The sequence below is a fragment of the Zophobas morio genome, unplaced genomic scaffold, assembly GCF_036711695.1.
Source record: "Zophobas morio isolate AGI-343-1 ecotype UQ-CSIRO unplaced genomic scaffold, CSIRO_AGI_Zmor_V1 ptg000021l, whole genome shotgun sequence".
NCBI classification, from domain to species: Eukaryota; Metazoa; Arthropoda; class Insecta; order Coleoptera; family Tenebrionidae; genus Zophobas; species Zophobas morio.
In genome coordinates, this window is record NW_026972126.1 from 3,431,342 (window position 1) to 3,445,951 (window position 14,610).

At 32.5% G+C, this 14,610-nt stretch overlaps 1 protein-coding gene across 1 annotated transcript; it reads right to left on the reverse strand.

The window, feature by feature from the left end:
* Positions 1-9,960: 9,960 nt before the first annotated feature.
* Positions 9,961-12,562, reverse strand: LOC135131587 (pickpocket protein 28-like). The gene is made up of 7 exons (XM_064059397.1): positions 12,417-12,562; positions 12,118-12,360; positions 11,807-12,064; positions 11,275-11,750; positions 11,164-11,223; positions 10,330-10,504; positions 9,961-10,271 (listed from the first exon to the last, which is right to left on the reverse strand). Exons 1-7 carry the CDS (start codon positions 12,560-12,562, stop codon positions 10,046-10,048), a joined length of 1,584 nt encoding a protein of 527 aa, XP_063915467.1. The 3' UTR covers positions 9,961-10,045.
* Positions 12,563-14,610: the final 2,048 nt, after the last annotated feature.

Here is a 14,610-nt window from a genome sequence, read left to right on the forward strand (position 1 = left end):
ATGAATATATACCTCTCGTTTATCAGTGCATTCATATTTTTTTAATTTACGTATAGCGGGTTACTTAAACAAATTAATGAATGAAAAAAATTTATTTTACTGGTCACATCAAAAACGGCTCACCTCTTTTTCTCAAAAATTTGAGAATACTCGTAGAGTAATAACTATTATTGCTAGAATTACACTGCATCTATCTAAATAGACATGGGCGCCTTGTTGAAATGATGAGAAGTAAGAGAAGGAAGTATTGTAATCTAATTCGTCTTACCCGAAATCCGTGGAGAGGACCAGTACATAGAGGATCGTCGAATTTTTCATCAAAATTAAAAAATACCGTAAATCCATTATCAACACCAGACATTAGCGCCCTTCTCGGATACGTAACGACACCGACATTTTCTTTGTATCCGGTTTCCATATCAAAATAATCTGCAACTTTGTGAGGAACGTGATAATATTGTTCATAATTATACCTGCAAATAATCATTTATTTACATTCTTAAATAGTATTCAACTTACACGTGGTCGTTAAATATGTCATCTCGCCCAAAAATATTAAAGGAATAACATAGTCCCTCATCTATAATAACAGGCGTAAATAATTTCTCACATTCAGATTCGTCATTATAGTAACATATCGCAAACATATCCGTTGGGTCAATTTTAGTCTAAAATGTAAAAATAGTTACTTACAAAATTAATTAACTTTTAACTAATAAGTATTACCTAATAATAATTTAACAAAAATATAAAAAACTATTTTGACAGAACTCTGCAATGGATCAGTTTGTCTATTTTGTAGTAATCGCATTTAAGGAATTTTTTAATGAATGTAACGATGGTTTGAATATTTACTGCCTGAGCGTAAGCTATCCAGTGACAGGTTAATTTAAAATGTTTTCTCTTCGTTTTCGTCTGTCTGGTTGCATCGTTGGGTACACCAAGTTAATGAATTTATTTAAAAGTTAGCACCTCGTTGTTCTAATCTAGCACCAGCTAGCACCATCTAGTTACGCTAGCCCTCCGACATTATTTAATTCGCGTGAAAAGTTAGTTTAAGATAGTTTAGACCTAGCACAAGCTAGCACCATGAATCTCACAGCTAGCACCACTGATGTTAGAAAATTTACCAAAATAAATATAAAATGATGGAGTATTTTAGGTTACGAAATTTCTAATTGCTCTAAAACCTTATTCTTATTATCCTCAATAATATAAGGACTCCTAGAAATACAAAAGAAATCCTTTAATAAAAATGGAACAATCCGCTATTATTTTTCAGTACAAAAAAAGAATGCAACTATAAAGTAGTATAACTTCTTCCCGCCTTAACTGAATTCTCATTTAGAATGTATTTACATATTTTTTTGGAAAAAATAGGGCAAAATAATTTCAGAATTTATTTTAGAAACGAAAAAATCTATCGCTGAGATTTGAGACACGCTTAGCTAAACTGCAAACTAATGTAACATGTGTAATAAAAAACAATCAGAATTTACCTTGGTCCCAACCAAAAATTGTATGCTGTCATTACAAGATAAATTGTTTATGTTATAACTTCACAATACAATGTCTCTTCAATGATACATCGAATTTTTTTTTACTTGTTATAACTTATTATAACATACTGATATAGTAAATACTTCTTGGTACTTTAATAATCTTAAGCCCCCTCTCACAACTTTGGGAACGCTACAGATACTGCTTTGAACTGTCAGAACTACAGGATATAGGCAAACAATTTTAAATGCTATGAAGTGACCCCTATTTTACGAGTTTATTTCATTCTACAAATGATCCAAATTCTAAAAAATGAAATATCTTTTTTAGAATTAAATGACCTTATCATGTTCAAAGTAGAGTGTTCTCGAACATGTTTAGTAAAACTAAAGCTGTTATCAAGCATTTTTTGAGACAAAATCATTTTTAAGTATTCAATTAATATGTTTGTTTTATTTTTTTTTTGCATCAATAACTTTTTTTTTATTCTTTGGTATCATCTGTAGAATGAAATAACTTTTCAAAAAAGATGTTACACGACCTTTCTTTCATACCAGTCGTAATTTTTACTTTTCGAGCGAAAGCGAAGGAAGTATTGTAATCGTCTCAGTCGACCGACTATCTATGCTTTTACGTTTTCTCGACCTTTGCTGACCCCTAGATCTCCCGTTTCCGCATGTCTGTCTGCCCGTCTGTCCGTTTGCCTGCCATCCCTGACAGATAATTTCCGAAAGTACTGGGCCGATTGTTGTAAAATTTTGTATTTATATTAGCAATATCATGTAAAACGCTAACCAAAATTTGTCTAATCATCCCCACTAACAATGTGATGATGTCAATTCAAGACTGTACATAGTAAATGGGTTTTAAATTGTATAAAATAACATAGTTCTACACTTGTAGTTTATGACTCTGTATTGAGTTTTTACCCAAAATGTCCATATTTTTGGGAAAAAAATCAAAATTATAAAACAACATTTTGCAATTTAATTTTGAATCTGCAAAACCGATATAATAAGCACGATAAATTTTTAATCAAAATATATTTGCTTATCCCGTTCAAAAAAACTGATGACGTCAGCTCAAAATTTTGCCCATCTAAAATGTCCAAAATATAATGAATTTATACTTGTGATTTATAAATCCATTAATTTTTTTGGATTTGCTTATGCAGGATGACGAAAAAAATTAATGAATTCGTGAATTTATTATTTATTACATCAAGAATTGTAAAACTGAATACTTTGAAATCTTGCAGACGTTTTGAAGTTATTGTAAACATGGTATATTTTTAATCAAAATGTATCTGTTTATCAACTCCACAAAATTGATGACGTCATTTCAAAGTTTTGCCCCATAAATCCGATCTAAAATGTGCAAAATATGATTCGTCTATACTGGTAATTTATCACTGCATTCATATTTTTTAGATTCGCTTATACAGAATGACCCAAAAAAAAAATAATGTATCAGTCAATTTATTTTATTGAATAAATTAGGAATTGCACTTACTTCACTTATGGTTTTAAACAATTGGTTGTCCAAGGTTCCATTTTCATATGTGACATAAACATCCGTATCTTCACAAACAAGACTTAGATGGTGAAACATTGTTAAACTAAACAAGATTAAAATTGGCATAATTTAGAAATACGTAGCACAACAAGCAAAAAATAACTAATATAAGCATAAATAAAGCTAAACTGAATTTAAACTATCTGTCAAAGAATTTTTTTAACTTGAATTTTGTAAACTACTCACTTTGTTTTGTCCACTGATTTGCCACTGTTTAATCGATAATAGACATCGCTAAAATTGAACACCTCTTTACTATATTTTCCTTCTGGACAAATAGTAACAGCAGGAAACGGGATTTGATACAGTGGTGTATCTTCAGTCGCAAAACTAACAACCACCGGACTATTCTCATATTTATAAACAATTTCGGCGATCATATAGATACAGCCACATAATGAAAACATTAAAAGCAAACTCCAAATAATCCTTAAATACACAATAATTTATATAAAAATTGTTAATTTGCTAAGACAGTCACTCACTTTTCAGTTGTTGAACGTTTTTCGGCAACATACCGGAATCCGTGGATGCCTGTTACTTCAGCATATTCTCTTAAATACTTTCTCAGATTGTGCCAGAATCCTTCTTCACTCTTTGTACATGATGTAGCGATTTCTTTAGTTTCTCTTTGATTAATTTCGTAAACAGTCATTTTTGGGAAACACTGGCGCACTAAATTCATTTCTGAATGTGTGGGATAAGTTTAGTATTACTAAAGTTAAAAGCAGAGTGCAAAGACAAGGCCATCGTATTTCGCTCTTTGTAAATTTGGTGGGATTTTTTCCGGTCGTTAGGTAGTAGTGATATCAAGCATTTGCAATTTATTTCAGCGAAGATTTATGTTAGCAGTAGTTGGACTATCGCTGCCGATCTATTGTTTTCAAATATTTATTAAGTAGTGATATTCGAAGTGTTAAGGGTTCATCTTGGAGTCAGTGTCCCTTTAGGTTTTATCTCAGACGTGCAGCATATTTCGAAATTTTTGTAACCTATTTATTTGACTACTAATTATGTTTGGTGATGATATTCAGTTATGTTTGAGTTTTTATCAAAGGGATGCTTAAGTGCATTCGCTAAGATCTGCCATCGATGCTGTCTTATTTCAAGATGCTTAAAGCTTAAGTAGTTACTAAGTGGTGCTGTGATAATAATATGCTACTAAATGACGGCCAGTGTAAATTAATTAAGTTTTTATTAATTATTAATCGCGATTTTCCGTATAAGTTAAATAATTCACAGTTAAAAAAGGTGACTCAGGTCAATGATTTGGCTGTTATTATAGATTTGGAACTACGCTTAGACAAACAATTTGATAACATTTTATGTAAATGCTTAAAATGTGTGGTTTCATAAAAAGGCATACCAAGTTTTTTCACAGTGTGGATGCCGTTCATGAATTATATACATATTTGGTAAGACCTATTCTCGAGTATGCCATTGTAATTTGGTATCCTTTTTATGTAATTCGTAAACAAGACTCGACAAGGTTCACAGGAAACTTAACAATTAAATTTAATTTTTTCAACAAGGATACTACCTACAAGGAACGGTTACTTATTGTGAAGTTTGACATATGTTATTGACAAAAAAGTTTAAAAGTAAAGTTCGTTTTGGTTTTAGGTTAGTTCATTATAAAATTGACTGTTCTGAACTAAGGTATTAGGTTAGTTTAATTTTCGTATTTGTAGCTTCAATTTTCGCAATCATTAAGTTTTTGTTTCGCACGATTATACCTAACCAGGGTGGGTTAGCCCCATTCAACTTAAGAATAGGATCTTATAATTCCTTTTGTGCAGCTGATTACCGGCTCAATCCTAGCCTCATAAATCAAGAATTTGTCTCAATATTTTGTCACCTCAATATCTACTGCTGGGTAACCTGCTTAAACATTTTTGATACATTAAACCTACACAAACACAATTTACAACGGTGGGTTTTGTCTTATTAACTGCTGCATTGTTGTCTTCGCAATACCCTAATTTTGCAACACCCATATAGGTTTTGACATTTGGATGCGATGTTCCCATGTTATTTCAATTATCTTGAAATTTTTTCGCAATTACATCTTTAGTAATTTTCTCTTTTGAATTTTAATTAATAACCCTAAAGGAATCATCCATTTTTACGACATCCATTTAGTTATTTATTACTTTGTTGTGATTTCAGCTGTTTTTTTTTATTATACTCTAAATTGTTTTTAAGTTTTCCAATTATTATTATTATTCACTAAATTACCTAAGCTTTTGGTTAAGATTATTTATTTAATTTGTTTTTGTATTTGTGCTACACAAAACAGACCACCAAAACTAAAGGTATCTAAACGTAAAAATTTAAGTAAATACGGGTTTTAATAATTAAACAATAGGTAATTTATTAATGATATGAAATCAGTGTAAACGAATGTTGCAAATATTTTCAAAACACTTTAATTATTATTTTAGTACATATTATAATTAAACCTGCTGTTGCATAATTCGTTGCTAATTGTCCGTTTTCCTTTTTTTCCACTAAATAAATTTTTGTCTGTGGGTTTCCTGCTTCCACTTTTCTGCTATTTGTCTGTCTGAAGGCCTACCGGTGCGTGTTATTTATATTATTAAGGATGTAATCTTTAAAATTATCGCGTTCCGAATTTTTATGCGTACTTTGAGGTAACGTTGAGTTAATTAAGGCGATCAAAATTTTTTTATCGTTACTTTGTAAAAACTAGTATGAAGTTGGAAGGTCAGCCAGTTGTAATTATTAATTAAACATTCATTTCGAAAAATTTTTCCTTCATATATATATATATATATAAAGAAAATATTTTCCGCCAAGGACGTGATTGGAGAACTTGAGGATAGCGTTGTTTTTAAAATGTATTCTATTGTACTGAATAATATGTAGTTTCCAACAAAAAACTCAAATATAACCGTAAAACATTTTCAGACTAACATATTAAATAAAACAGAACATGCATCGTAGTAAAGCCGAAAACAAAACTTAACTAAAAACCATAACATTGTTACAACCAATTGCAAGGTATGAAAATTTGAATTTTAACCAATAGCTAACGTGTACACTGATTAAACACAATCTTATCTTTAAGCAGTGATTAAACGCAACCTTACTTTTTTTAATCACTGTTCAGTGCCGAAACCAGCTATAGGCCGAGTAGGCCCTTGCCTAGGGGCGCCAACGACAAGGGGCGCCAAATTCGTCCAAAAATTTCATTGTACCCTAATGGACAGTAATACAATAGCAAGAGATATTTACAACTTAAGTTGTCGCGTGCCGATAATTCCCAGATGTTAGAAACCAGAATAATCCAGGTCCGGGCAGGGGCCTTCGTTACTTATGAACAGAAATGACCATTATTTTATGAGTAAAACTACCTGGCAAATGTTCTAGACAAATTCGAGTGAACTGGTGTGAGCCATAAATATTTCTTACCATTGTCCTACTGTCCGTCTCGTTATCGTCAATAAAATTTTATAGGGTAAAATGAAAATTCCAAAACTATACCAAGAATTATGTCATATTAATCTTTTTTTATTTTGAACGGAAACTCAGAAACATGTAACCAATGCGACCGGTTTTTTAATGTTTTTTTATATTTTATCAGAGTATCTGTTTTGCATACTTATTAAAAAATATAAATAAAACTATTCTGTAAAATTGCATTTTTATGTGTAGAGGAGGAGCGCCTAACGCAAGGTTCGCCTATACCTAAATATTCTTTGGTTTCGGCACTGTCACTGTTAGACTTGACACTGCATAAGTCAAAATGTTGAAAATCTAATACGAAGTTCATTAATCATTATTGATTTTGTTATTTAATATGTAGGTATGTCATTATAACTTTCACGTTTGTGATTTAGAATTCTGCCAATACAATTCTTCCCTGAACCTACAACATCTCAGAACCAAAAGATCGACCAAAATATGCTCGGAGAAGGCAAACCTGGCCCACCCGTTCACCTCCCTTGGATAGCGTGATCGATAGCGGCGGAAACCAACTTATTCTCCTATTAAGTTATTTTATTAATTACTAGCCATTACCCGGTATGCTACTTAAAGAAGGTACTCGTGTTTTAATTCTGGTAATTAAAGTGCGTAAAACACACAAACGAAATGATTCACAAACCTTGGCGAGCGTGTGAACAACTCACCAAAGTTTCAGAAGAATGCGTTTGGGACAAAAAAAACATTCATTTTTTTATACAGGATGATTTAGAAAAATATGCAATAATTGTAACCTCGGTATCACGTGCCGTAATAATGTGGAAATATAGAAAAAAGAAAATAAAAGTCGAAAGGGGCAATGAACCACCCACTGGTCCACCTTTTAAACAATAGGTGGAAAACGTTCGAATAAAAACGATAAACACTTTCAGATGCAATTAAAAATCACACCGGCTTTTTGCTGGTTATCATTCGTTCATTCATGTATTCATTCATTGTTAAAGGTTAAGGCGAAAGATTATTAGTTGTAGAAACAAATGGTGGTCCTGAGAAACACCGATTTTTGATAATGCTTCATGGTGATCGACGTGTTATTCTGACGGATGTTTGGTCCTTAACAAAGATTCCACATCGTTTATTAGAACAAAAATAAGAGCAACTTAGAATGCTACTAGCTTTTTACAATACCTGTTGAAAATGTTGTCCTTGACTAGCAATACAGGCTTCAGCACGTCACAACATGTTTGCACGGATATGCAAAAAAAACTCTGGGAGTTCCACGAACTGTAGCGGCTGACAGTTCCACTCGTTGAACCTTTTCGATAGTTTCTGGTCACTGTTGATTTCCATAAACTAACTCTTTCCTCCAACTCCACAGGCAAAAACCACACGGATTGAGATCGGGTGAAAACCGCCACTGAAATCGTACTTGTTGAGGAATCTGTGGATTTTCATTGGACCAAATAATACGAGTGTTGTGGCTATTGAAAACAGAATTGCGAGTGAATCCTGCTTCATCCGTACACAGAATGCAATTTAGGGCGTTCACGACATTGCTGTAACAATCATTCGCAGTAAATTACACGACGTGGAAACTCAGAGGGCTCCAAAGCTTTCACTTTTTGAACGTGGTATGATTGGAGGCCTTGTTTTTTTAACGTACAATGCACTCAAACTGTGAAACTCCAATTTCATCTGCAAGTCCAAGAGTGCTGAAGTCGGACTCTTCTTCGGCGCGTTCCAAAATTTGTTCTTCACCTTGGAGTATTCTTTCGGTTACGATTGTGAGTTAGGTAATGTAAATGTTGGCGCACATGCAATGGCCCGATTTGGAAAGCTCTCGATCCACAATTCGAGGGCCAACCTGGCGTTTCCATCAGCCACACCATAAAGCATTACCATGTAGACACGATCTGAATTGGAAAAACACACGATGGCAACCAACTGAAACATGACTGGCCCTTATCGTGTTTTTACACGTTGCTTATCTGTGCGCCGCTTTTTTGGTTCTTAATCCTAATCTTTCAGTGCCATTCAATAAATAGTAATTATGGTAAATCAAGAACTGCTACCAGTGGTGTGTATAACAATTTATATTTAATTTCAAATAATTTTTTCTAGACATTGGTACCACTCAGGAATGTGAATCAAGAATCTAATAAATACAGAAATAAATATCCTTCTGCATTTGCTTTCGCAAAAAAATTGCTCATAACCAGTATCTCTTTTAGAAACTGATAACAAGCATAAAGCAGCTTGGGATATCATTAAACCTCAATCAATATAGTTATAACTTAACATGCAATAATTTTATTGATTATGGTACTAATGCTCATGAAAACATTATAAATAACTTGCCTTACTCGAATGTGGATCTATGCAACTATATGTCAGTTGTTAATGCATTAAAATTTAAGTTCAGTGAAATCACTTTTTGTCCAAACGTCAAAAAATCTCCGTTTTTTATTACTTTTAGACAATAGAATAGGAAATGTATCCGTTTGTCAACCCCAAAAAATTGATGACGTCATCTCAAAATTTTGAATAAGAAATTATACCCAAAATGTGCAAAATATTGTTACGTTGAACGGGTCATTGAATTCTGCGTAAGTTAAAACTCTACAATTTATATCTTAATAACTCGCATTTACACAACTAATTATTGCGATGATTATGTGCAGAAATTATTCCGGCGAATTTCACTGGACGCTCTTGACTCAACTAGGTGAATAATAATTCGTTCCCGAAGGCGGCCTCTATTTAAACCCTTACTTCGCCGATCCAGGTCTTTCTCGAATTGGGTATTCGCGACTTCCGCTTCCAGGCTTTTCGAACTTCGTTGGGCCGCGTCACCAACGATGCGTCACCCGTCATTGCGGTCCTGCCTAGAAAGTTCTCGACGGTCCATAGGCGTCGTACCGGGGTGGCGTATGGGTTTATTTTGTAACAATATGATCAGTTTTAACTTGTGATTTATCACTGCATTTATATTTTTTAGATTTACTTAAACCGGAACGGCTCACTCCATTTTCCCAGAAAATTTTGGGAAAACAATACTGTTATTTTTAGTATTAGACTGCACCAATCCAAGTTGATATACGTGTCTTTGCAAAAATGTTTTCATCACAAAATTGTGTAAATAAAAAACTCAATTCCAAAATTGGATATGTTTCATTGTGCTTTAGGTGCGAGGGAAGTTCTGTCGAAACAACTTTCAACCAATTTTTTAAACGTTGAATCTCGATTGATTCACGAGTTAACTATGAAGAAATTTATCGAAATAAGCTTCAACTGATTTTTGTTTGAAAACAAATTTTGTTCTTATATCTATTTAATAGCAATTAAAGATAGTGGTGTATCTGTATTTTATTATTCACATCTGTAGTCGAAATGGAAGTGCATTTTGTTATCTACCTATTATACCATAAAAGACCATTTACATAAGTAATAAACTCTACACATATGAATTAAAATATAAGTGCACGCGCTATAGCATGATCCATTAGTCTATCTGGGGCATAATTTACATTTCAGGTCCTGCCCAATACCCATAAAGGCGATTATTACAAATCATTCTTATAGATAAAAAGTATAATATTTCCATTAAAGACAATACAGAAAATCCAGTAAACAAACCCAAAAGGCCACCAAAATTTGCTAAAAAGTCGATAGGTCCATACAGTTCATTTCTCTCTGAAGTGACAAAATTATCGGACTTGAAAAAAATCGTTAACGACGATAGATGAGAACTACAAAAATGATAGGAGTTATATTTTATTTACTAAAATATTTATTTCTTTACTCAACTCGTTAGTCGGTTTGAGTAAATGGGCACTATATGACTTCTTCCAGTCCCAATCAGTTTGTGATGTTTCTACGTCATAAGTAACGTCCGTACAGATTGGCAAACAGTCGCAGTCATCTGCCCTTTTAAAATCCTTTTTTGACAGCTTCCTATGCAAATCTTTTATTTGCATAAAATCTAAAAAAAATTAGCTGACATTAAAATGGAATTGTCATCTCTAAAAACAGATAATCTCCCCAACTACTGGTCTAATTGTCGTGAAATTTCGGATGTATTTTAAGCATATCGTGTAGTGATAAAACTTTGACAAGAACTTATTTGAACTTCCACATCAAAAACTGTACGTTACCATATTAAAATTAGTCCAATTTAAACGTGTAAAAATTATATGAATAGTACTCCTATTTTTAGACTAATACATGCAGGCTTTCGGACAAAATTGTACAACAAAATGTATTAATTGTACTTCGAAACTAGCAAACTACAGAACTTGAGGACATCATTCTAAATTTATAGGTTGTATGTTCCTTCTTGCCTTTTTTTTTCAAATAAAACATATTGTCTTTTTATTATAAGAAAACCTACATGTCATTAGCAAAGGACAAATTAATTTAAATTTAGAAAGTGGATATTATTCGCCATAGATGTAAATACAATTCAATATTAACGAAACCGAAAATACTCTAAAGATGCTAATTTCAGAAAATTAATAACGTAGTCACTGCTAGTAGAAAAAAAAAAAAGAAATGAAAATATTACAAACAAGACGGCATATTTTAATAAAATAATATGGAGAAAGCTACCGATTAATGTATTTTGAGAGAAAAAAAACTTACTTTCTGCATTTCGCATACAAGTGATTTTACCAGTTCCACAAATTCTGGTCTCATTGTCCCCTACAACATATAGTAAATTAAAAAAATATTACAATTACTTACTGTTCTTACTCGGCATGAAAAAATTAACACATCCGCAAGTTCTCAATGTAAAGTTTGTAAGACATTCTAATTTGCAATTTAATGAAGTATAGATTTTAAACAATTTCAGACGACGTTCTGATGGAAAATAACACCCCCTTCTTTTCGGATTATACATTTGAACTTTATCGGAAGTACTTATCATCACAGGTTGTACTGCTCCTACAACACTTTGATCCAAGGGAACTCTAAAGTATTGCTGGCTAGGTCGCGGAATTCTCATTGGAGAATGAAGTATAACTTTATAGCCTTGAAGAGAACTTTTCCGACAAGCGAAGTCTAGGTAAGTTTTAGGAGTTATAATATTGAAACTTAAACCATTTACTGCTCCTGCAAATAAAGCTCTTGCAGGATATGGAAAAAGACCTGCATCTGCCGCGTAACCCTGTTCTACGGACCAATTGCTCATATTACGGGGAGCACGTTGATAATTTCTAAATTGGACTCTGGAAGACGTGCAATGTTATATACATACTTATTTAAAAATTGTAAAACTATTTACACATTGTCGTTATAAATTTCACCCCGATCCAACATATTGAAAGTGTAGCACACTCCCTCATCTGTCATTATTGGTATAAAAAATCTGCTACATGTATCAGTATTTCCTAAATACATGCAGTTATATAGTAACAACTGTGGTTTTATTTTGTGAACTGTTTCAAAGAAATCGTCAGGAAATATGTCAGGCTTTGAATAAGAAGAATTGAGTTTATCCTGATATTTACAAATAAGTGACATATATTCAAACGTGGTATGTCTAAAAATGAATATCTCTAAATATAAAGTGGATCTATAAGAAGTAAGACTTACTCTGCCGGTGTTACAGAAGCATTACTTAACATTTTCTGCATTGTACGAGTATAACTGAACACAGGTTGAAAAGATTTTGATTCAGGGCAAATTGTGATCGCTGGAAAAGGAATTTGATAAATTGGAGTTCCTTGATTAGCGAAATTGACAATAACAGGACTTCCTTCCCATTTTCTGTACACACCATAAATTGCTGATATACAAGCAATCAAACAGATGAGAAAAATTATAATCCACCAAATCCTGATAACAATAAAACCCTACAATAACAAAACATCAAACAATAAATTTAGTATTACCTTTCAAAAATTGTTCTTTTTTCTCCAAAATATCGAAAACCGTGAATACTGGTACAATTACAGTATTCTCTAAAATATGTGCGAACATTCTTAAAAAAGGAATTCTTTCTTGGAGGAGATTCGTCGTTTCCAAATTTTGTTTCCATCTTTTTTTAATTTTGCAAGTTGTTAATAAAAGCGCTGTTAAAACAATAATGAGTTGTTTTATGTTGAATTAATTAAAGTTGTAAACACCTCTAGCAATTTGTCACCGTGCGCAATTATTTGTTTAAAATGTGTGTCATGCGAATATATGAGGTGTGATTCTAAAGTTAATTAAGCACGAAAGTTCACAAGCAGCATAAATAAACATCAAAGCGAATACTGTTAATTAGGACAATGCATTTTGAATTGGTATAGAAATTCTTTTTCTATCTGCGATAACAAATAAATTAAATACAAAGTAACTATAGAGTTTCGAACTTGCTTTAAATGTAACATAGGGGATCTGTTCTTGTAACGCAAAACCAAAGGTCTTCCTATTATTATTTTACTTGATGTGTTCTAATTTTATGCACAAAAACACTGTTTCAGGCGTCGAAAGTTAATGATCGTACAAATTAAATCTAACTACGTTTGTGCCACATTAATGATGTAAAAATGACAACAGACACGGAATATAAAATTAAGAAAACAAAGTTCTAATTATTTTTATTTGCATATGTTATAACATCGTGTAAGAGAAATATTTCTTTGTATTTTTTTCATTAATTAATTGCATACATATGTCAAAGTTATAAGACATATTTTGCACATAAAAAGTGAAGTGAATAAGTTTAACATTTAAAAACTAAAAGACAACTAAGGACCAACAACATAAATTAAAATATAAAATTACATGCCTTTATCGCTAAAGTCATCACACAATTCATTATGTGTATTGGTGTAGTGGAGTATTGAATTCGGGTAATAAGACCAGTCCAACTCTGTACTCTTACGAATTATTAACAGTTGCGGGTGCGATGATTGAATACCCGGTGAGAAAAGCAGTACACATACGAGTATGTACATAAAATTTTATGAAGTGCAGTCGCAATAACTGAATCTTGGGAAAGGTTGTCAATCAACTGTCATAAACTCTAAAACATCCTTTAGACAGAATCTCCGAAACTACTGGACTGAAGGTTGTAAAATTGTATAATGTGTATTATGAATGTCATGTGGATTGTAAAACGTTAACTAAACTTAGTCTGATCATTCCCACCAATGAACGAGAAAGCAATGTGATGACGTTACTTCTAAATTATACATAGTAAATGTGTTTAAAATTGTATAAACATATCTAGTCCTATACGTGTAGTTTATGGATCCGTGCTGAATTTTTACCCGAAATGTCCAGATTTTTGGAAACAAATCAAAATTAGGTATAAGTATATAACAGCGTTTTTCAATTTAATATTGAATCTGCAAAACCGAATGCCTACGTTTTAAAGTTCTTGTAATTCGCAAAATCAAATTTTATTATCTTTCAAAAAAAAAAAAAAAAAAGTAACCACGCATAATTCTGACTATAATAATAATCAAGCAAATTAAACCTTAAAGACAGATAAGTATATTTCGTTTTACTTCAGGGACGTGGGAAGTGTGGAAACAATTTTTGATTGTTCGTCATTAATGTCATTTTGTGCGTCGACTTGTTTAAGTAAATATATGGTAATCTCTATAAAGTGCGTTTTGCTAATTATATTATGGCGACTTTATTGCATCGCAGATAAAACAAATTTAGAAAAGGCCGACCTTCGGTCCGATCTAGACCAATGCGTGATTCTGGGAGTCTTTTTGGAAACCAACATCGCCAAAAAAGAAAACAATCACTCACTGTACAACATGTCATGCCACGTATCGGAAATTGCCGCCAACAGACCTCTTCTGTCACGAAATATCAAGCGTCTTTGTGCTATATTCCTCACTTAAAGTTCCCACATGTTTTCTATGGGATTTAGATCCGGGCTTCTACTAGTCTAGATAAGGGTGCTTATATCGTCTAACCATCTCACCGGATCCGTTAACTTGACACCACCAAGTTAATAAATTTTACTCAAAAGCTATCACCTCGTTGTACTAACCTAGCACCAACTAGCACCATTAATCAAAAAGCTAGCATCATCTAATTATTAAAATAAGAGCCTTTTACTTTTGGGGGGACAAGTTAACG

Bases quoted from the DNA above. Each gene is read 5' to 3' on its own strand.
- LOC135131587 (XM_064059397.1), bottom strand. From the start codon at position 12,562: ATGGAAACAAAATTTGGAAACGACGAATCTCCTCCAAGAAAGAATTCC. The intron at 11,751-11,806 runs GTAAATAGTTTT...CACGTCTTCCAG, and splicing joins GAAATTTATAACGACAATGT to AGTCCAATTTAGAAATTATC. The intron at 11,224-11,274 runs GTAAGAACAGTA...TATATGTTGTAG, and splicing joins TGTTAATTTTTTCATGCCGA to GGGACAATGAGACCAGAATT.